Source organism: Oncorhynchus nerka, linkage group LG9b (genome assembly GCF_034236695.1).
Source record: "Oncorhynchus nerka isolate Pitt River linkage group LG9b, Oner_Uvic_2.0, whole genome shotgun sequence".
Taxonomy (NCBI): Eukaryota; Metazoa; Chordata; class Actinopteri; order Salmoniformes; family Salmonidae; genus Oncorhynchus; species Oncorhynchus nerka.
Genome location: NC_088424.1, coordinates 5,951,181 through 5,974,672, shown reverse-complemented (window position 1 = coordinate 5,974,672; position 23,492 = coordinate 5,951,181). Strand labels below are relative to the sequence as shown.

The window sequence follows — 23,492 nt, the reverse complement described above, 5'->3', positions numbered from 1 at the left end:
GATGACACTACAGTGGTAGGCTTGATTACCAACAACGACGAGACTGCCTACAGGGAGTAGGTGAGGGCCCTCGGAGTGTGGTGTCAGGAAAATAACCTCACGCTCAACGTCAAGAAAACAAAGGAGATGATCATGGACTTAAGGAAACAGCAGAGGGAGCACCCCCCTATCCACATTGACGGGACAGTAGTGGAAAGGGTAGAAAGTTAAGTTCCTCGGCGTACACATCACGGACAAACAATTGGTCCACCCACACAGACAGTGTGGTGAAGAAGGCGCAGCAGCACTCACAAACGTTTACAGATGCACAATCGAGAGTATCCTGTCAGGCTGTATCACCGCCTGGTACGGCAACTGCTCCACCCACATCCGTAAGGCTCTCCAGAGGGTAGTGAGGTCTACACAACGCATCACCGGGGGCAAACTACCTGCTCTCCAGGACACCTACACCACCCGATGTCACGAGCCACTGCCTGTTCACCCCGCTATCATCCAGAAAGCGAGGTCAGTGCAGGTGCATCAAAACAGGGACTGAGAGACTGAAAAACAGCTTCTATCTCAAGGCAATCAGACTGTTAGACAGCCATCGCTAACATTGAGTAGCTGCTGCCAACATACTGACTCGACTCCAGCCACTTTAATAATGGAAAAATTGATGTAAAAAATGTATCACTAGCCACTTTAAACAATGCCACTTAATATAATGTTTACATACCCTACATTACTCATCTCATATGTATATACTGTACTCTATACCACCTACTGTATCTTGCCATCTTTATGTAATACATGTATCACTAGCAACTTTAAACAATGCCACTTTTATATGTTTACATACCCTACATTACTCATCTCATATGTATATACTGTACTCGATACCATCTACTGCATCTTGCCCATGCCGTTCTGTATCATCACTTGTGTGTATAAGGTAGCTGTTGTGAAAAATTGTTAGGTTAGATTACTCGTTGGTTATTACTGCATTGTCGGAACTAGAAGCACAAGCATTTCCCTACACTCGCATTAACATCTGCTAACCATGTGTATGTGACAAATAAGATTTGATTTGAATGGTCATCCAAATCGGAATTTGTATATTTCAGAGTTCCCAGTTGTCTTGGAAGAACAACAAGATGCTGCAGCAGCTCAAATGTTCCACTCTGTATCTGTATGCTGTACGCGTGTGATAAATAAGATGCATAACGAATACCGTACACACAACCTAATTTAATTCCACAAATCTTATTGAAATTCCCTTAAAGACTGATAAGCATGCCCATTCAATAAACAAAAATATTTCCATCGACTGGTATTTCCACCAATGAATAGGCTAAAAAAGTAGAGATATTACCCGCCAATGTCCAACTCTACCTGCATTTGGCAGGTGGTAATTTTAGGCCCTGTTGATGATAATGCCCACACCCACCTGATGGTTTGGCCCTGCTCCTCTCGCGCTCTCTCCAACACGGTGCACTTGCTCTCCAGCTCCTCTCTCTCTCGGTCACACACGATGAGACTCTCCTTCAGTTTGCTCTCGCTCTCCATGACCTTGGAAACACAGTCGAGGCATAAGGTCAAAGGGGCGGTCACTACTCATTATTTCCTATGCTGAACTAAGTAAGGGTTCAATTAGTTACCTTTTTCAGCTTAATGGAAATATTTGTCTTGTAGTCTTTGAAAGCGTCTGTGAGTTTCTCCGCATTGCGAAGGGCTTGGTTCCTTTGTTGCTCCGCTCTGTAAGAAACGAGACAGCTCAGTACATTGTCGTTATTTCACACTAAAAGACATTGTTATGCCTGTGAATGAGCAACAAGTGTCAGTGTTTTCCTTAGTTGGATTGTTGCCTATGTCCGGGCACAAAGGACCTGAAGGAACATCCTAGGATGCCAGCAACAAAATCAATTGAGAACAATAGGGGACAAATTATTTTAGATGGGGAGAATCAAAACTAAAACAAATTAATGCAAGGGGAAACAAGTGCCAAGTGTTACCGTTTTCCTTGTCTGGTTGTGTCGGTAAGCTCTGTTCTGAGCATGCTCAGTTCGTCTCTGAGTTCGGCTACCTGTCTGTCACTTTGAGTTGCTGCCTGCTGGCTCTGCTCTGCCTTCAACTCTGCAGTCCTAAATCAACAACAAGTCAACAACATACAATTCAGTTCTATTTTCACTCTGAAAAAGATATTGGAAAATACAAATTCAGTGAGACTTAATCACAATCTTACATTTAAAGACACAGCAATAAAAAAATATGCCTACTGACCGGAGTTCTTTGGCCTGGGCCTCCACCTCAGCCTCCAAGCCCAGGATCTGCTCCCTCATGATAGTCACACTGGAGGTCTTAGCCCCTACTGTGGAGCCCAGGAGACGGGCCTGAAGAAAAAGCAGATACACCGACCATTTAGCATCTCTCCTAGTGAATGTCAATGATCTTTACATGCATGGTTGTTCTCACTTAGTACCTTGGTTTTAGAGCTGGCCAGTTCAATCTGGGTCGCCTCCAGGTCACTGATGAGCTGTCTGTTCTCCAGAGCCAGGGAGGCGTTCTCCTGACGCAGGCAGCCTAGCTTCTTCCTGAGGGGGGCAACCTCCATCTCCACTGCCCTAGACGAGGAGCACTGATGAATACAGAGGTATAGACAGGTTAAGACATGAACCACAAACCCAACACACACACACAAACAAACATCAAAGACAAGAAACACACTCAACTCAGATTGTCAAGCAAACAGACAAAGTCTGTGACATTATAGCTACAGAGTTAGTGTACAAATGACCACACACATACAGTAACATAGACCAGTCCATCTGTAAATAAAGTGGCTGTCTCTCTCTCACCCTGGAGTCAGTACTGGTGGGTAGGCTTTCACAGGCCTGTCTCTCAGCTGTCCTACTTCTGTGGAGGGGTCTCTCAATACGTGGGTTGTCAGGTGGAGGATGTGGGACATCAGGCCGCTGTAGGTCCTCTAGGGACAGAAGACCTGGCAACCCATGTACTAAACTCCTCTCAGACCGCTCACTGTGACTCTCATGTCCTGAGTGACTTGGAGGATGGCAAAAAGGCATGTCAAAGTAAGTGCTACACCTGTTGGACTTTCAGAGGACCTAACAGTCTGTTAGTCAATTGGGCTATGTGCGTGAGGAAGTTGCATTGACTTGCACCTACCTGTGACTAAATTGGGGAAATCGAGTTAGCCAAGTAACGTTATATTGACACCTAGCAGCAAGTTAGCGTCGCTTACCTTAATTGTTCTCCCAAACTTTGCAAACTAATCTCCGTCAATCGCAATTGATTCCTTAAACTGGCCACATCTTCGATAAGATCCTCGTCGTTGTTGTTAAACATTGGTGGCTGTCATTTGCATACGCTAACGTTAGCTAGCTAGCTAACATCAACAACTCGCGTAGCCAGTTTATCAATCAACAGGTTGCTAGGGTTATTTGTTAGCTAGCTAGTTAGCTAACTGAAGATGTATAGCAACTATGTGCTGTGGTACTCTGGATAAAGTTACTTCGCTAGTGGAATAGGAACATACGCGGTCATCTTTGAAAAGGTTCATAAAGTTTAAACATCTTTTACTGCTTGGCAGTTCAGTCGCTCACTGCCAAAAATGTAAACATCGCTCAGCATCGCGTCATTCGATTGGACGAGAGGGAACTGTGTGAAAAGTGATTGGTTTCACGAAGAGGTCGTGAACTGCAAAGGCCGCGAATGGTGGCGCGTTTTGGCGGACCAATTCAAAAGCATATGCATCCCGGCCTCCTAGAACTTTCCTTTCTGTCTGTGTTGGTTTCTGGCAAATTCTTATTCATCTCAATTTGTGGAGCAGAAATATGCAGAATGACGAAATATAGTGGATAATAAGAAAGAAAAAAATGATGCATAGATATGTTTACTTTTGATTCATGTAGTTGACAACAACATATCATATCATGAGTCATAGCTGAATAAATTCCCTTCAAAATGTGAGACTGACCCTCAGACATCTTAATAAATAGAGAAAACGTTTCTCACAGGAACCTTTTGACACAAGTCATCATTGATAGCCCAATCATAAAAATTGCATTTACTTTGAAAGTAATTTAAGAGGAAGGAAAGAAACGCCATATATACAGTTTAATACAATATTCAATTGAATGCGCCAATATGCCACGATGTATGAGTGCCATTTCACATACATATGTTTCTATCACGTGTGGCTTCATTCGTTAGACATGCAATATACAGCTTGATTCCAGGAATCGACCACCTACAGTACCTTCAGAAAGTATTTACCTACCTTGACTTTTTCCACATTTTGTGGTGTTACAACCTGAATTTAAATGGATTACATTGAGTTTGTCACTAGCCTATACAAAATATCCCATAATATCAAAGTGGAATTATGTTTTTCGATATTTATACAAATTCATTAAAAATTAAAATGCTGAAATGTCTTGAGTCAATAAGTATTCAACTTCTTTGTTATGGCAAGCCTAAGTTCAGTAGTGAAAATGTGCTTAACAAGTCACATAATCTGTTGCATAGGCTCACTCTGTGTGCAGTAATAATGTTTAACATGATTTTTGAATGATTACCTCATCTCTGTACCCCACGCATACAATTATCTGTAATTGTATTGAATCAATACACCCAGTCACTACAAATATAGGCGTCCTTCCTAACTCAGTTGCCGGAGAGGAAGGAAACTGCTCAGGGATTTCACCATGAGGACAATGGTGACTTTAAAACAGGTACAGAGTTTAATGTCTGTGATAAGAGAACTGAGGATGGCTCAACAACATTGTAGTTTCTCTACAATACTAACCTACTTGACAGAGTGAAAAAAAGCAAGCCTGTACAGAATACAAATATTCCAAAACATGCATCCTGTTTGCGGCAAGGCACTAAAGAAACACTGCAAAAAATATTGAAAAACAGATTAGTGTCCCTGTACACTTGAGCGTACTGTCTATAATAAATAATAATGTTATCTCTCTCAGAATGATCTTCTTGACTCTAACCAGTCAGGCTTCAAAACGGCTCACTCAACTGAGACAGCTCTGCTTTGTGACGGAGGTTCTCCGCTCTGCCAAAGCTGATTCTCTCTCTCTGTTCTCATCCTCCTAGATCTATCCACTGCCTCGACACCGTGAACCATCAGATCCTCCTCTCCACCCTCTCAAGACCTGGCGTGTCAGGCTCTGCACATTCCTGGATTGCATTCTACCTGGCAGGTCGCTCCTACCAGGTGATGTGGAGAGGATCTGTCTGCACCACATGCTCTCACTATTGAGGTCCCCCAAGACTCGGTTCTCTGTCCTCTCCTCTTTTCTCTATACACCAAGTCACTCGGCTCAGTCCTATCCTCACATGGTCGCTCCTATCATTGCTATGCAGATTACTCTCAACTATTCAGACCCTTTACTCAGTACTTTGTTGAAGCACCTTTAGCAGCGACTACAGCCTTGGGTATGACCCTACAAGCTTGGCACACCTGTATTTGGGGAGTTTCTCCCATTCCTCTCTGCAGATCCTCAAGCCTTGTCCGGTTGGATGGGGAGTATCGCTGAACAGTTATTTTCAGGTCTCTCCAGAGATGTTCAATCCTGACTAGTCTCCCAGTCCCAGCCCCTGAAAAACATCCCCACAGCATGATGCTGCCACCACCATGCTTAACCGTAGAGATGGTGCAGGTTTCCTCCAGACGTGACGCTTCGCATTCAGGCAAGAGAGTTCAATCTCGGTTTCATCAGACCAGAGAATTTTGTTTCTCATGGTTTGCGTCCTTTAGGTGCCTTTTGGCAAACTTCAAGCGGGCTGTCATGTGCCTTTTACTGAGGAGTGGCTTCCGTCTGGCCACTCTACCATAAAGGCCTGATTGGTGGAGTGCTTCAGAGATGGTTGTCCTTCTGGAAGATTCTCCCATCTCCACAGAAGAACTTTGAAGCGCTGTCAGATTGACCATTGGGTTCTTTGTCACCTCCATGACCAAGGCCCTTCTCTACCGATTGCTCAGTTTGGTCGGGAGGCCAGCTCTAGGAAGAGTCTTGGTGGTTCCAAACTTCTTCCATTAAAGAATGGTGGAGGCTACTGTGTTTTTGGGGACCTTCAATGCTGTAGAAATATGTTGGTACCCTTGCCCAGATCTGTGCCTCAACACAATCCTGTCTCGGAGCTCTGCAGACGATTCCTTCGACCTCATGGCTTTGTTTTTGCTCTGACATGCACTTCTTCTTCGGTGGGGTTTATCGCTGGTTGGCATCCAACATTATGGTGCATTACCGCCACCTACTGTACTGGAGTGTGAGCCAGAGGCAGGGAGAAACTAAATCCTACCTGCCAGCCCCGTTGCTCTTAAAAAAAGATAACATATTTGAGACTCTATCTAATGACGTTCTACTCAATATACTATTTAAACTAATTTCCCGTATTTCCTTCTCCCTCATACTAGATCTCAACCTCTCTCGTTCCCTCTGATACAGTCCACAATGTATCAATATATGCTCCATGGTCTCGGTTTCCTGGCAATAATCACACTTTCCCGTTGAATGCTTTCCTATCACATTTAACGTCGTATTCAACCGGCTGTGTCGCACCCTTAATCTTGTAAAATAGCCTCCTCTCTTCTGTCCCTTCCTGCCATCCTCCCCTCCGTGACTTTCCTCTGTACTTGAAATAAATGCCTGCTCTGAGTATCTCTATTCCACTGCTCCTGCCATCTCTGCACCGTCACTGTCCATATCAGGCTTTTCCCTCTGCCTTGCTCATTGAAACTATGACATCAACATTCACACTTCTAAGTGCTTGTTTAGCCAGTACGTCAACTGCCTCGTTCCCCTTCACCCCCACATGGGCTGGGACCCAAGTAAATTTTATCTGTATACCCATCTGCCTAATCCTACCATGGGTTTGTAGCACCTCATAAAGCAGGTCTTGTCTGCTACATGACCTAAAGGACTGGAGACTCATTAACACTGCACATGAATCAGAGCAAATAACTACTCTGTCTGTCTTGACTTCCTCCACCCACTGCAAGGCCAACAGTATGACCACCAGCTCCACCATATATACAGCCAGATGATCTGTAATACGTTTCCTGACTTCTACACTATATTCCTGCACCACAAATGCTGACCCAGTACATCCTGTCCTTGGATCTTTTGAACCATCTGTGTAAATGGCCACAAAATCCTGATACACAGAATCCAGAAGTCTCTTAAACAAATCAGATGGATCAACCCCCTCCCTATCTTTCTGTAGTCTCTCCAATGCTTCTAGATCAACTACTGGAGGTGGGAGGAGCCATGGTGGATTAACAGGAATAGCTACAGTTGGGAAAAACTCCCTTCCATACAGTTCCATCTTCTTCCTCTGGGTATCACCCACCCACCAAAAGCTTGTGTTCTGTCTTCGCTCATGTCCCCAGCATGCCTGTAAAATCCCTTTTGCAGAATGAGACACCCATGTCCCTGTAGATTGACCCAATAATTAATTGCCAGCTGCTGTCTCCTAATCTGCAATGGCATATCCCCCATCTCCACCTGTAGTGCAGCCACTGGGGACGTACGAAACACCCCACTACATATTCCGAGTCCTTGCCCCTGTGTGACATCTAGCCTTTCCAAGGATGTCCGGGCTGCCGAACCATACGGTATACTGCCATAGTCGATTACAGATCGGATCAATGCAACGTACATGGTCCTTAATGAGGAACGCCCAGCCCCCCCACTCCTTCCACGTCAGACAGCCCATCACATTTAGCACCTTTTTACACTTTCCCACCACTCTCTCAATGTGTTCTGCCCAGGTCAGTATCCCTTCTTTCTTTTCTCTCCAAAACTCTTGAACGTGCCGTCCTTGGCCAGCTCTCCCGCTATCTCTCTCAGAATGACCTTCTTGATCCAAATCAGTCAGGTTTCAAGACTAGTCATTCAACTGAGACTGCTCTTCTCTGTATCACGGAGGCGCTCCGCACTGCTAAAGCTAACTCTCTCTCCTCTGCTCTCATCCTTCTAGACCTATCGGCTGCCTTCGATACTGTGAACCATCAGATCCTCCTCTCCACCCTCTCCGAGTTGGGCATCTCCGGCGCGGCCCACGCTTGGATTGCGTCCTACCTGACAGGTCGCTCCTACCAGGTGGCGTGGCGAGAATCCGTCTCCACACCACGTGCTCTCACCACTGGTGTCCCCCAGGGCTCTGTTCTAGGCCCTCTCCTATTCTCGCTATACACCAAGTCACTTGGCTCTGTCATAACCTCACATGGTCTCTCCTATCATTGCTATGCAGACGACACACAATTAATCTTCTCCTTTCCCCCTTCTGATGACCAGGTGGCGAATCGCATCTCTGCATGTCTGGCAGACATATCCGTGTGGATGACGGATCACCACCTCAAGCTGAACCTCGGCAAGACGGAGCTGCTCTTCCTCCCGGGAAGGACTGCCCGTTCCATGATCTCGCCATCACGGTTGACAACTCCATTGTGTCCTCCTCCCAGAGCGCTAAGAACCTTGGCGTGATCCTGGACAACACCCTGTCGTTCTCAACTAACATCAAGGCGGTGGCCCGTTCCTGTAGGTTCATGCTCTACAACATCCGCAGAGTACGACCCTGCCTCACACAGGAAGCGGCGCAGGTCCTAATCCAGGCACTTGTCATCTCCCGTCTGGATTACTGCAACTCGCTGTTGGCTGGGCTCCCTGCCTGTGCCATTAAACCCCTACAACTCATCCAGAACGCCGCAGCCCGTCTGGTGTTCAACCTTCCCAAGTTCTCTCACGTCACCCCGCTCCTCCGCTCCCTCCACTGGCTTCCAGTTGAAGCTCGCATCCGCTACAAGACCATGGTGCTTGCCTACGGAGCTGTGAGGGGAACGGCACCTCAGTACCTCCAGGCTCTGATCAGGCCCTACACCCAAACAAGGGCACTGCGTTCATCCACCTCTGGCCTGCTCGCCTCCCTACCACTGAGGAAGTACAGTTCCCGCTCAGCCCAGTCAAAACTGTTCGCTGCTCTGGCCCCCCAATGGTGGAACAAACTCCCTCACGACGCCAGGACAGCGGAGTCAATCACCACCTTCCGGAGACACCTGAAACCCCACCTCTTTATGGAATACCTAGGATAGGATAAAGTAATCCCTCTCACCCCCCCCCCTTAAAAGATTTAGATGCACTACTGTTCCACTGGATGTCATAAGGTGAATGCACCAATTTGTAAGTCGCTCTGGATAAGAGCGTCTGCTAAATGACTTAAATGTAAATGTAAATGTCAGTCTAGTGTCAAAGTATACACCAAGAAACCTGAAGGCCCCCACCCTCTCCAAGTTTCTCCCATATAACCTCAAGCATACCTCATCTCCCACCTTCCTCCTGGTAAAGAACACTGAGTTTTCTCTACAGAGAACCTGAATCTCCACATTAATGCCCACCGCTCTACCACATCAATCGCTTCCTGGACCTTCCTGACTATGTATGGCACATTTCTTCCCCTCTTCCATAAGGCCCCATCATCTGCAAATAACGACCTCCGAATATCCCGCTGTACCTGAGAGCAAACGCCATTGATCATGATTGAGAACAGCAGAGGACTAATCACACTCCCCTGTGGTGTACCGTTATCCACAGGTAGTTGCCTGATACCGACTTTCCCAGCCTCACCTGGATCGACCTTCCAAACATGAAATCCTTTATCTAGTTGTACCTTCTTCCTCCTACCCCCATAATATCAAGCTTGAATAACAATCCCTCCTTCTCCACATCAAAAAGACAGCTACAACAATCTCCTTGTTCACCTGAGCCTTCCTGACCTCTGCTTCTAAGCAGAACACTGGGTCCAAAGTTCCCCTTCCCTTCCTGAACCCACTCTGATGTAGCGATACTAGCCCCCTTCTCTACAGGAAGTAAGTTAGCCTCTCTGTAATCATACGTTTCATAATCTTACATACATGTGATGTTAAAGCTATTGGCCGATAGCTTGTTGGCCTCGTTGGGTCCTTCCCTGGCTTCCGGATTGGTACCACTACTGCCTCCTTCCAACTGCCTGGTAGTTTCCCCTCCTCCCACACTGTGTTGTGCAACACCAAAACCTTATCCAGTGCCTCATCACTAAGATGGGACAACATAACATAGCCCACCTCCTCTTTCCCAGGTGAAATGAACCCAGCCTTACCTATTGCCCTTTTCACCTCTGCCATGGTAAATGGTGCATTCAATGCATCATTTACATCCTCCCTCCTACCCAGCACTTCAGGATGCTCCTCTCTCATTATCTCTCTCCCACTCTGCCCCTACTCTGACAAATTGGCCGAGCTATGCACTTCGACAAACGCTTTGGCCATCATCTCTTCCTTCTCATCGGTTACTGCCACATCCTTCCCACTAGTCAACACTGGATAATCCCACTCCCTTCTGACCCCACTCATCCTCTTAATCATCCCCCACTGGTGTCACCCTTTCAATTGTGTCACAGAACCGACGCCAACATGACCTCTTTGCCTGACGAATAGTTCTCTTCACCAGGGCCTGCTTATACTGAATCTGATGTTGGAAGTTATGCATCCTTTTCAGTATACTAAATGCCCTGTTCCTACACCTCACCATTTCCCCAAACTCCTCCATCCAACTTGGGACTGCTTTCATCCTCCTCCCTGAACTCTAAAGTATAGCCTCAGTAGCTTCCCCCACCCAGCTATTCATACTATCCACATCCCCCCCTCATATCCACCCGAGCCATCACCTGCTCACTCAGCTCCTGAAACTGATCCCACTTTGCCCTTCCAAACACCCACCTGCCTACCCCATCCACTGACACTTCCTCCTCCTTCCGGCCTACTGTGCATACTATGAGGTAATGATCACTCCCTACTGTCGACTCCTCCCATTTCTCCCACTCACAGATTCCTGCCATTGCACTAGATACCAGTGAGGTCCAAGGCACTCTTTCCCTGTGGTTACATCAATCCTGGTCCCTCAGCCATCATTCAGGCACACCAGATTTGTTTATTTCTATTAGATTTTCCATGACATGGCATTTCCATCCATCCGTTTCCCCCAGAGCGTGTTGGGGGCATTTTATCATGGCCCTCCACCCTCTCCAGCACTTCCAAGTCCAATATCTGACACAGATTATTGTAGTTCAATACCACATATTCCTGTTCAATACCTCAGTCTAGCATCCTGTAGGGAAGTCCTTGCTTTATAAAGGTAGTCTGACATACACTGTCAACTGTGAGACCTTATATAGACAGGTGTGTGCCTTTCCAAATCCTGTCCAATCAAGTTGCAGAAACATCTCAAGGATGATCAATGGAAACAGGATGCACCTGAGCTCAATTTCGAGTCTCATAGCAAAGGGTCTGAATTCTTATGTAAATAAAAATATATATATATAAATTAGCAACATTTTCTAAGCCTGTTTTCACTTTGTCATTATGGGACATTGTGTATATTGATGGGGGGAGGTACTTTTATCCATTTTAGAATAAGGGTGTAACGTAACAAAAAGCTCTACACTTGTATTCGGCGCATGTGACAAAGTTTGATTTGAAAAAGCGAAGGGGTCTGAACACTTGCTGAATGCACTGTAAGTACTTTACTGTGATTTTTTTTTTGTTTTTAATCGGCAAAAAGAAACAGCTTCGACGAAAGAGCAATTTCTCAGCACTGTCTGGGAGTGTTCTGTGTTGAGAAATGAAAACAAGCTGTTATTGGCAGAGGGGTTTGGAACTCTTTCCTATTGGACTATTACCTAATTAACTGCCTGGTGATGTCACCAGGGAGGCCAAAACTCCATCCAACCAAAAACAGGCTGAAATTTCAGGTGGTGTTTTCAAACAGCTCTTATGCTAAATTCCAACCTGTGTGGAAATGGAAAATCATGTTTGAATGCACTGGACCTCTAAGAATGTATTTCTGGTGTAATGTTAATGAGCTAGCTGGTAATAATGCATCACCGGAATGACTAATCTACATCATCTTCAAGTAAATGTTACATGCCATTCATATCTTTCTGTCAAGATGACCTGATTCATAAAATAATACATCTAACTGGCATAAACATGCAGTGGAAATCATGTTATTTCTATCAAAAGTGCCAATTTAATAGACTGCAAGTCTTTTTCAAAAAATAAACAATGAATTCAGAACTAGGGCTTTTAAATATTTATTATGTGGCTGAAGAAGCCTGCTCAAAGCCAGTAGAAAAAAAGATCTAGGGTCTAACACTGGCACAATGACATACAGGAGAAAAGCCTCAAATAAAAACTATTTTTTATTTTTTATTAAATAAAGAGAACATCAAGATCCAACTCCACTGCCTGAAGGGGAAAATGGCTTTTTCTGAGAATAACGTAGCACATCCAACACCAAGAGGCATTAACTGCTTGAACTCTTAAAATGAAACAAGGAACTCAGAAGAAACTTTATTTTCCAGAGATAAGTGGAAGAAATGTTATTGGATAAACAAATCATTTTTGACCCTGTAGCATAATGGACTGAATTTCAGTATTTTTCAAAACAACCAGTCACATAGGAATGTCTAAATTAATGCTACCATTTTTTTTTTAAATGAACATATCAATGAAATACTTAACACCACAAAATGTTCCATCCCATTAATACCTCAATTTTACATTCCACATCTTTGCTGGAGTTCTATGAGCACGTTATACATACAGTGAAGTTACTGCGCATGTCCTGAGTGGGTTCTAGGTGAGCTTGGCTGTACCAGCAGAAGTCTAAGTGCACAGTTGAGGAGAAAGTGAAATAAATAGCACCTGAAATAAAATCAAAGACTGACTTAAGCAAAAAATATTGTTGTTGCCGTTAGGTGATTGAAATACAAAAGCAACCATTTTTTAGGGTCGAGTTGCATAGGCGGCTATGAGAACTGAATTCAGTTTTTAAAAGTACAAGGTCCAAGAGCTTTTTGTAGTCAGTGTTCTAACGAACTTATCAATGTCATAAAATACAACAGCAGCCTGACAGAAATGAAGGAACAAAGTCCTGGTTGAGGCGTTTATAAAATGTAAGGGGTAGATTGAGTATGCAAAATACAGCAAAGATTTAGATCTTCAGAACATATAGAACACATGTAGGTACATTACACAACCTTTCAAATGTAATAACACGAAGACCTTACGTCCAACTAAGTTACCGCTTTACACTTGAACTCACTCTTAACATTCCTTCTCACAAGCTCAGCCCTCAAAGCAAATTCACCTTGTTTTATTCATGAATCGTGTGTTCGGAGAAAAAAAAGCCCCTGTAAGTAAATCTGGACACTTGAACTATAACACAGTGAAAATAACACTGTTCATAGTGAGATGATTTGCAGAACATGAAGCAGAGGTTCGAGCTAGAGGTTACACACTTTCAGCTGAGAGAGGGAAAGGAGACAACGCGCATCTCCGCCTCTGTGAATTAATAAGCTCGCCTATCACGTGTTTAGGAGAATGGTTTTACGGTACAACAGGCTGAACTTGATGTGCAATCAAATCCAAATTGTAAAAAAAAAGGGAAAAAAGAAATGTACTGCGCCTCACTGGACACTGACATGAGTAAATACAAGTAGAAAAGTAAATCGACATAATAAAACTGGTTTGCAGCAGCACAAATCTCTGTCGTTGAGTCCCTCTCGAACATCAACTACTTGCAAACAGGCACACTTTCGACACACCAGGTCAGGCGCCAAGGCACCCAAACACCATTCAAACCCCCCCTATCTAACCCTTTTACATTCTGCCTAAACTGGTCTCTCACCCCCTTCAGTTCACAAAATCTAAACAGATCTGAAACACTGAAGTCAACGAGTCACAGAAAAGAGCATATCACTGGACGAAAAGGAAACACTAAAATAGGGAAACTCAAGCTCCCTCCCTGACCGGGCAACACAGAGGCCCGTTCTCAGAAGGCGAGGGTTAAAAGTGATAATGGCCGTGAAGCCAGTTTTTTGGGAGGATATATTGGCACGAGTGTTAGGCCCGAGACAAAGTCAAGGGCTGGCAAACGGTGCCAATACATCCTCCTAACTCTGGCTTCGAGGGCATTATCACTTTTATACAACGGGTTAACATATTAAAAATGATGATTTACATATTTTCATTAACGTTACTTTTATGAATTTATTCATACCATTTTCATCCTTCCACAAGATATAGTCCCGACACAAATCTAGGGTTGCTACCCAAGCCGGCTGGTCATCCGTTCTATCGGTTTGGTTGGCAGTCATTACATTTGGTTCTGAATCTATGGACACGACCGAGTCGTTCGTTCTAAATGTTTTATTACCATACTGGCTGGTAACATTCTTACCCCTTGCTCGTTTGCTAGCCAACTATGGCTAACTTAACAGTCACGCCAAACAGTGCAGCCAGAATAACAAAGTAGCTGCATTGGCGTTTGTTTAAGCAGCTTTCTAGTGACATTTATTTGGATACATCCATAACAATCAGCTAAGGATGTGCGATTTCACCTGGCGTTGAAAATGTGCTCTCTTGTCAGGACACTGTTGTTCAGAGGAGCTAGCCAACAACACAGCTAACACAATAACTTCAAACTGACTGCAAACTAGCTGCACCTAGTTTCATTTTACCTGTTTTCTATTGATATCTCTTTGTATATATCGATAAAAATGATGCGGATTCATGATTTCGACCGACTGAGAAAAGCTGCCTGCCGGTCTCATCCCGATTCTTGACACATTCGTTACTATGCGACAGCTGGTGATCGAATTTGAATATTGAAACAATGTTGCAAATGTCGGAGACAGACAGCAAGGTTTATACAAATCTCCACTGTTGAAAACTAAACGTTAGTCTAAAAGAAAAGTTAGATAATATCTAGATGCTTTTTATAGTGGAGACCTTGTTTATAAATCGCTTGGCTGGGCTGAAGAGACAGTGGATTGCGCAGTCAGATGGAACTGAGTAAATTTAGCCGGTGGTAACTTGCGGAATAGACACTGGCAGGAATGCGGTTTTAACCAATCAACATTCAGGATTAGACCCGCTCGTTGTATAATGCTTTATAAGCGCTGTGTAAACACGTAATAAACTAAGTAAGCGCTGCGAGACGTTCAGGAGGCAGTGACGCCCTCCCATTCTACCAGGTACTGGACCTTGCCATCCAGGGTGACCCGGCGGGCCAGGACGCGGTACTTCTCCCCGCACTCCAGGCGGCCTGCCGCCCCAAAGTAGCTGCTGATTGAGCTCTTGAGGTGGGACAACTGGCCGCCTGGGCCCAGGCCGTGCACTATATCCGTGGAGTGGAGCCCCGGCAAGGTGTTTTGGGGCTCTGGGGCATGGGGGCCAGGGTGTTGAGGGGGAATCGCATGGTTGGGGGGCTGCAGGGGGACCCGTCGTGGCCGGCCCCGTCTTCTCTTCAGGGGGGGCTTGGCAATGGGCCAGTGGCGGCCCGTGCGCGTCTTACTGGAGATGCACAGGCTGGGGTGGAATAGGGGAGGGAGAAAGATTAGAAAAACACTTAGGAGGTACTCCCAATTACCTACCGTACAATGACTACAATACAACAGTACAATTACTTTCTATGTGAATTTGTGAGAGCCTGAGTGTGAATCTGATCATGTAGAATGTACCTGGACTGCCTGGAGAGGTTAGTTGAGGTAGTTTCAGTGGTGCTGACGGCACCGACGGAGTCCACGTCCGAGGTACTGGAGGATGGCAGAGATCTGTCGGTCCTGCTGCTGGGAGTAAAGGGGAAACTGTTAACAACACTGTTAACAACACCATTCAACAGTTTTCACAAATTGAGCAACTGTTCTCACAAATTAATTTTGGGGGGATAACTAACCTAGAGGCTAAGAGATCCAACGAGTGGGAATCAAGCAATGGTGGTGGCGTCACATCCTTCAGGGGGAATAAAAAGACATGACATCTCAATTTATAAACAACATGCCTCAAATGTTTTAAGTTTGGGTAAAAGGTGTTACCTGCGCCAAAAGTTCACTGGAGCGCCTTAGCTTGGCCAGAGTCTCCAGCGAGTGACCTCCCTGCTTCTTCCTCTTCTTGGCTTTCTTCACCACGCCATTGGTTAATTCACTGGAACAAGATTTAAAATCGTAAAACTGAGTCATCAGTTTCCCTTCTGCTACTTTAAAACCTGTGGCCACCCAAACAAAAACTAAAACTAAAAAAAAAGCCTTAACAGGGTATATAGCATGCAAAAGTATAGATTTTTCTAATGGGTTTCTCATAGAAAGATGGGTCTCACCTGGTGTTGGTCAGCGGTTGGATAGCCTTCCTGCCTTTGATTTTGATCTCATTGGAGGCCCTCTCTGGCTCCCCTCTGTCGGCCAGCACCTCAGAGCTCTGGGGACCTGGAGGAAAACGGATCCTCAGCCCAAAGAGGTGCTTCTTCTTCTTAATCTCCTTCCCCGACATGAACCTGGGAGAGAGAGGGGGTGAGAGAGAGAGAGAGCAGGATGGAGAAGTGGAGGACATGAATGAGAGAGGAAGGGAGAGGGGATGGATTGTACATGAGAATAGTTATGCTGACATGATTGGAACAATCATGAAATCATAGGGAGAGGGTGTAACTCACATGCTGTGGTTGCTATTCAGTGCTTCCAGAATACTTTCATATCGGTCCGACTGAGGAGTAGCTGAAAGCTGGAAAAAGGCAATAGTAAGATTAATTCGAGAGGTTGGAATTTCATATATTGCGGTGTCAAATAAAATATACTGAATAAAAATATAAAACGCAACACGCAACAATTTCAAAGATTTTACTGAGTTACAGTTCATATAAAGAAATCTGTCAATTGAAATAAAGTCATTTGTCCCTAATCTATGGATTTCACATGACTTTACAGGGGCGCAGCCATGGGTGGGCATAGGCATAGCAAGGCCCAGACAAAGCCCAGCCAATCAGAATGAGTTTTCCCCCCACAAAAAGGCTTTATTACAGACAGAAATACTCCTCAATTAAAAGAGAAATAAGCTTTTGTGCATATGGAACATTTCTGAACATATCTTTTATTTCAGCTCATGAAACATGGGACCAGCACTTTACATGTTGCATTTATATTTTTGTTCAGTGTAGAATTTTTTAAATTTTTTATATTTGAGAAGTTAATTAAGTTAATTAATTAATGTTTCTCTAACTGCGTCAAGGTTTGTCCTACCTCCCGGAGCTGTAGTTGATCCCAGTTGTCGTTGATGTAAGTCATCAGCTCCAGCTCAGAATCAAAGTACTTCTTCTTGTGAATCACACTCAGATTGTAGAGGCTCAGGTGTGCAACGTCCACCCTGTTGGAGAGAAACAAAGATGGAAGCTCAAAACGGTCAAAATTAAATATGATTTTTTAAACGATTCGTGTGCAATAGAATTGAATTGCTCAATTTTTCCTAGAGGGAACTTCTGTTTCATCAAACAATCCATACACTGATCTTGCTTGTTCCAATACAGGAAATAATAGATCAATTGAAGAACATCAATCCATTGCGTAAAAAAAATCTCTTCTATACGAGTTCCACTCACCATCTAAGAGGCAGTCGTTTGAGGTACTCCGGTCCACTATTGCAAACTGAACAAATAAATAGATAGAACCTGGTGAGAAAGAAGCACAAGCGCTTGTTTATTTTCTGGCACCGCATTGGTAGCCAGCACATGCTTCCTGAAAGATGACGTATCGTGAGGCTTTAAAAAAAAGGGGGGGGGGGGGGGGGGCTGTTTCGTACCTGTCTCCATAGAGCATGGGCGTCTTAAAACACTGGATACATGCCTCGTGGAACCACTGCTTACACCTGTTGCACTGCAGCATCTTCAGGTACCAGCTAAAGGAGAGAGGGGAGAAGGCTTAAAACAAAGGATGTGTGTGTGTGAGTGAGTGAGTGAGAGAGAGAGTGAGAGAGACTCACTCTCCAGGTCCTCCACAGTAGCAGTAGCATTGCTGGCTGTTGGTTTTGTGGCCCTGGTCCCACACCAGGTACTCCAGGGCATAAGGCAAAGAGTGGTTCATCTCCTGCTGGGCTCTGGGACCCTTCAGCGCGCCCTTCTGTCAGAGAACACACACACACACCCGACTGTGAGCTCAATTGGTTGGAGCGTCCCCACTTTAACATTTATTACGACCTTTTCACACAGCGGTTCTGAGTCTGTAAGGTCAAGACATGTGAATGCGTATGCTCACTTTCCGGTGTTGTCATATTGCATTATTTGTATAATAGTGTGTTGGTTTGTGTACCTTGCATGCTGAACTCACAAAATGAATTTCCATGGAAATATAAGTTATTGTATAGTTATCGTACATTTGCTGTTGTGGCCAACACACACTCCCCACAGAGCCACTTCTCGTCGGTGTCGATCAGACTGGAGTCGATGACGGGGGAGTGGCAGAGCTGGTGATATCCTGAAAAGGGAAAGATTAGATCACAGTTAAGAGAGAATTACTATTGTATTGATGTGTTTCCAGAGGTGGGACCTCTAATGACCAGATAAACAAGGACTCCTTAACTTGGATATGAACCAGCAAACATTTTGTCCCAGGTGAAATTTCTGAACCTGGTTAGGTTAAAAGGAAGGAAGGGGTCAGGATGGTGATTGTGCCCTAACCTTGTCCACACTTGTCGCAGATGACAATCTCGTTTGGCTCCTCGGAGCACTCGTCCTGGCATATTGTGCAGACCATGTCCTCCCCTCCCTCGTCCCCTGAAAACAGACAGGACGGGTCACTCCTCTAGATAACCGCACACCGCCCTTTAATTCATAAAAGGGAACAGCCGGGCAACCAGCATCACACAGCAAAGAAAAGAGAGAACATTTCAAGAAAGAGAGAGCTTCAGGGAGGAGATTGAAGAGATAGAACGAACGATAACTCAATAACGCAGAACAGTTCACACTTGTGCTTTGTAACTGACAAAAAAAAAGAGTGAGAGACCGAGGTGGGAAATCCCCATTTTACTAATGTGATATGACCTCATATATCCTGTGTGCACATCTCCACAAACACATCCCCATTTGCTTCCAATCCAACGTAAATCGAATAAGCTGTTGCTTTCACCCAAAGTTGATCAATTAAAATATGTCATTCATATCCAGCCCAAACAGAGAAGGGACATTTTGGGGGGCAACAACTGCAACCTTGCAGAGTAAAATGACAAGATAAACAACAGTGAAAATTACTTTCTAGGGCCCTATAAAATCATTTTTATTTTTTGTTATCAACAATCAATTAATTTAGAAGGTTTTTGGGAAAGCCTTTCCATCTACCAGAAGACTTTCCATTAGCATCATCGCATACGGCTACACACAAAGCAGTTGCTCGTTGCCTCTACAGAAATTTGCAAGAAATATGAATCACGGATGCATTCTGTTCAGGTCTTATGATACACTTGGGCAAATCAATACATTTGGTTGATTCCCTACATTTTTTTAATATAGTTGAATTCTGTTTTAATGTCTGGATTCTATAGGGCCCTAACCTTTACTACTTAGAGGGACTTCAGTTGAGGGGCCTACCATCATAAGAATTCATACTCAAATACCACTGGGGGTGCCATTTGAGGTTCAACATAACACAGTCACGAGATCCCATTTCCTGCCACTTAGACCAAAGAAAGATTGCCCAATTCCAGTATGTCAAACATTAGTCATGTGTCATCTAACTGAAATAGGCATGCCCGTCTAATGTCTAGGGCCCTCACTGAAGTGTAACCAATTAGCATGTGAACTGAACAATGAACACAGTAGTAATACAAGCTGAGGAGTACCTTCCCTATGCTTGTCTCGCGGCTCCGTGGGGAACTTAACGTTTGGCGTGAGCCCAGAATCTTTGTGGTCAGTTGACTGTCAGGGACAAGATTACAAAAGATAAACCCGGCCTGAACGGAGGAGATAGAAGAAAACTCAACCAAGGATATCAACCCAACCGGAGATAGAATGAATGAGGGCAAGCCAAACGGCATTAATGAACACATGTTTAACTGAAAACTGTACAGCCCGGAGAATAATTACACGTTCTAAAGGCAAAATTCAAAGGATTCTGCCCATCGTGTATTGGTAATATCTGTGGGGAAAATAGAAAGGAATGTATTGTTCTTAGCAGATGGCTTTTTATTATTATTTAGAGTGTAATACAAGCATATTACACAGATGGCAAATATGCAACAAGTTGCACGGTCAACATATCAAGCAAGCGCAAAACTGTTCATCCCGTTGACTATAGAACAAAATGGCTGGAACTTAACATGGCGCCATGTCTTGGGAGGAGAACTACTTGCCTGTCTGAATGTCCTTCCACAGGACCCAGGACTTCGAACGATCTTCAAAGACAACAAAACAGCGCTGCTTCCCCTTATTTATCTGAGGGAGGGATCATTTTTTAGTACATGATCCTTTTCTGCAAAATGACATAAGATACGGCTGAAATGGCATTTTATAGAACATGTGAACAAAAACATCAAATGGAAACTTTCCACCTATTAGCAACAGCTGCTTACCTTAGTGATAATCCCCAAATAAAACAGGCCATCCGACCATCGGGCTAGGACCTCTTGTCCCTCTTTAAACTTGTCGCTGAGGTTGGTGTCCATATTCCCTCCATGTCCATCCTCGGCAGGTTTGACGCTGGTCAGGGACACTGGCGTCTTGTGCTGCCGATGAGAATTTGCTTTCCGCTGGTGGACCGGCAAATGCTCTAATTCTGTTGAGTCTCTGTCATATTGGAAGAGAGAGGTGAATTAGCCTAATTCCTACATTGTACCCCCCAAAAAAATAGGTGTCACTGTCAAGCATTGTCATTGTATTAAAGCTACAGGCGAGTGGAGTCTCACCATGAGAGCATCTCTGACATTGCCAAAATATTCAAGGGAGACACAGAATAAAGGAGGATTATTTCAACAGAAACACTGGAAAGCCTAAATCACATATTTTTGAGAAACTGTTGCAGATTAGAATAGTTGCATAGAATTTGACAGGCTGGCAACTCAGCTGCCAAGTAACTCATCATACGAACTGTTAGTTCCAATTAACAAGGCTGTAATACACAATTGATCGCTATTTACAGCCTGAAACTAATACCTGCAAAATCATGAGTGTTCCTTACAGGCTAGATGGTTGAATAAATTACATTTAAAAGCTGCAGTATGTAACTTTTTGGGAAACCCAACCAAATGCACATAGAAATATGAGTTATATATCTGTCATTCTCATTGAATGCAAGTCTAGGAAGCGGTTGATATTGTAATGAAACAGGCAGGGAGCAGGTATCGAACCCTCGACCTTCTAGCCTGATACGTTTAGTTTGTCTTTTACTTTAGTTCGTGTACATCAACTTCAAACAAGCTGAAAATACACAATATTTTTTGTGTATTGAAAATATATTTTTTTCGCACAGGGGTTTAGATGGTACAATGGTTTTCTATACATTGCTTTTTTTGTGTCATATCCTGAAATTAGGCGAACTATTAGAATTTTAGTGACCAGGAAATTGCGAAGCGATTCCTGCATATGGCACCTTTAAACTTACTCTACCGGTTGTCTGTGCAGTTTGTCCTTTAGCTGCTCTAAATTTGAGACAAATATCCACTGGAAAGTATTGTTCGCCCTACTTTTTGGCTAGCCAGTCGGTAGTATGTGGTTCAGTTTGGCACCCCGAGGTAAAACTCGTTTTATACTGGATATTCGGTTCTTTCGTCAATTAGATATTGACCCAAGCATGACAAGATTTACATTTTAAATATATTTTTTAAATCACACATAACAAGTGTCAATTGTTCTGCATCCTCCCCTGATTCAGAATATATCATTAATTATTGAAGAGGAAACCGCAGACAACCGGTCTAGTAACTTTAAAATGTAATTGTATTCAATATTCTGGCTTGTAAAGAACATTGACACGATTTTGCAGGTATTAGTTTCAGGCTGTATATACAATTACTTGTTTATAACAGCCTGATTAATCAGACTAACAAGTTGTGAGAAAATTTAATAAAAAGCATTAATTGGTTTTAAAATGGGGGTGTTCGATTCGAACCCTATCCCACTGTGCACCGTCACCGTTTCCTTTTGTTCGTGGGCTGTCAGGACATTGCATCCAGGATGAATTAATGAATGGATACATTTACCTGCACATACGTTCTCAGTTCAACGAGTAAGTTCGATGCAGCATGCATGCAATTAGTCTTAGCGGTTGTCTAGGCTAAAAACAAGTGACAGACAGGTCTCGAGCTATCACAGACGGAATGATTCTGGAGCGCACCCACACCCCCAATATAAAAACATCGTAATGTTGATAAGGTACCTCATTCGGTCAGTTCGGAGGGTCAAAATGCCACATATATTGAAATACTCGGTCGTAATCGGTGCTTGGCCTCGTGTCCGAGTAGCGTTAAATCTCTTTGAAATGCACTTCTCTTAATATGACACACTACCAAGGTTTTTTAGAAAATAACAAACGGGTCATTTTCCCCTAATACATTCGCCATTTTGGTTTCCCGCTGATCTGGGAGTGCATTGTGGGAGTCGTTCGCTCGACCAGCCACTAACCACTTTTTTTTCATACATTTGAAAATGTAGGCAGGACTTTTTCCTCCACGACCCACTTTAACCTTTTTTTTATGATTTAGACTAGAGTCGAAGGACCGATCCAACGTTGATGATCTACATTCATTTTATAGTCTCACCTTGACTGTATATCTAGGTCGTGAGCCCACAACTTCATTCTAACCTACTTTTCTGGAATTTGGGGGGAAAGTTATAGGAAATGTAGAGCTGTAGTAGAATGGCCTATCATTAGTATTATTAATAATACGGTTTATACATCCATATCTTTGATGGGAATTTAAAAAATAATATTACTTCCCATCAAGGATATGGATGCATCAACCGTCCACTTGTCGGCGCTTGAGAACCATGAACTGGACCATTTTCACCGCGGCGTTACAATGTAACAAAGTAGTAACATTCATATATTGTAACAGTTCCTTATTTGTTAAAATTAATAGCTGCGACATTGTTGCTTTTTTTAAAACTGCGAGCTGCTGTAGGCTATCCCTTTTCAAACATTTACATTGTATGGCAAATTCCAGCATTCATGAAATTCTGAATTAGTGACAGAGAAAAATAGTTATAATTTATTAATGTATGATTATTTCCTAGTAATTATAATGATTTAATATCATAGATTTCATACAGGAAATGATGGCTATCTATTGCTATAAACAGAGGGGATCAAAGCTTTTGCGTCGGCAAAAAAATCGTCCCTCAGCCTTTATTTTCTGCAGTCCTTGTGAGATACAGCATGTGGCTGGCTGCTAGTGGTAAAATCCTTTCTCCTTGCACCAGGATATTATGTTGGCAGCACGGTTGCGGATAAATGTTTTTCTCAAAATAAGAGTCCCCTTGCAAAGACATGCTAAACTTTGTGACTATCGATTTTTTTTTTTTGCACTCTGGTGCAGTAAAACTGTTTTTCAAACCATTGCTACCAACCTTGAAAAAATAAATGGATAATCTAAACCATTTTTGTATATAATGTTTCCGTCATCTTTGCCT

At 43.7% G+C, this 23,492-nt stretch overlaps 2 protein-coding genes across 5 annotated transcripts in view; both read right to left on the bottom strand.

The window, feature by feature from the left end:
* Positions 1-3,616, bottom strand: part of ccdc18 (coiled-coil domain containing 18) — a 43,974-nt gene extending 40,358 nt beyond the window's left edge. For both annotated transcript variants that reach the window (XM_065013307.1, XM_029642245.2), the window contains exons 1-7: positions 3,239-3,616; positions 2,835-3,039; positions 2,459-2,614; positions 2,260-2,369; positions 1,992-2,120; positions 1,638-1,734; positions 1,427-1,548 (exon numbers count right to left, since the gene is read on the bottom strand). In XM_065013307.1, coding sequence (XP_064869379.1) covers positions 1,427-1,548; positions 1,638-1,734; positions 1,992-2,120; positions 2,260-2,369; positions 2,459-2,614; positions 2,835-3,039; positions 3,239-3,342 — 923 coding nt within the window. In that variant the 5' untranslated portion in view covers positions 3,343-3,616. The remainder of the gene's footprint in view (positions 1-1,426; positions 1,549-1,637; positions 1,735-1,991; positions 2,121-2,259; positions 2,370-2,458; positions 2,615-2,834; positions 3,040-3,238) is intronic.
* Positions 3,617-12,125: 8,509 nt separating this feature from the next.
* On the bottom strand, positions 12,126-22,454 carry LOC115114185 (metal-response element-binding transcription factor 2-like). 3 transcript variants are annotated; one of them, XM_029642241.2, is made up of 15 exons: positions 22,240-22,454; positions 20,438-20,651; positions 20,219-20,300; positions 18,552-18,647; positions 18,248-18,348; positions 17,858-17,994; positions 17,678-17,773; positions 17,478-17,546; positions 17,122-17,245; positions 16,539-16,606; positions 16,209-16,382; positions 15,928-16,036; positions 15,789-15,844; positions 15,574-15,681; positions 12,126-15,421 (listed from the first exon to the last, which is right to left on the bottom strand). In XM_029642241.2, exons 1-15 carry the CDS (start codon positions 22,242-22,244, stop codon positions 15,055-15,057), a joined length of 1,806 nt encoding a protein of 601 aa, XP_029498101.1. In that variant the 5' UTR covers positions 22,245-22,454; the 3' UTR covers positions 12,126-15,054. The 3 variants fall into 3 exon arrangements, with proteins under 3 accessions (XP_029498101.1, XP_029498102.1, XP_029498104.1); XM_029642242.2 differs by having other exon boundaries at positions 15,574-15,678; XM_029642244.2 differs by lacking the exons at positions 20,219-20,300; positions 20,438-20,651; positions 22,240-22,454 and adding an exon at positions 19,709-20,211.
* Positions 22,455-23,492: the final 1,038 nt, after the last annotated feature.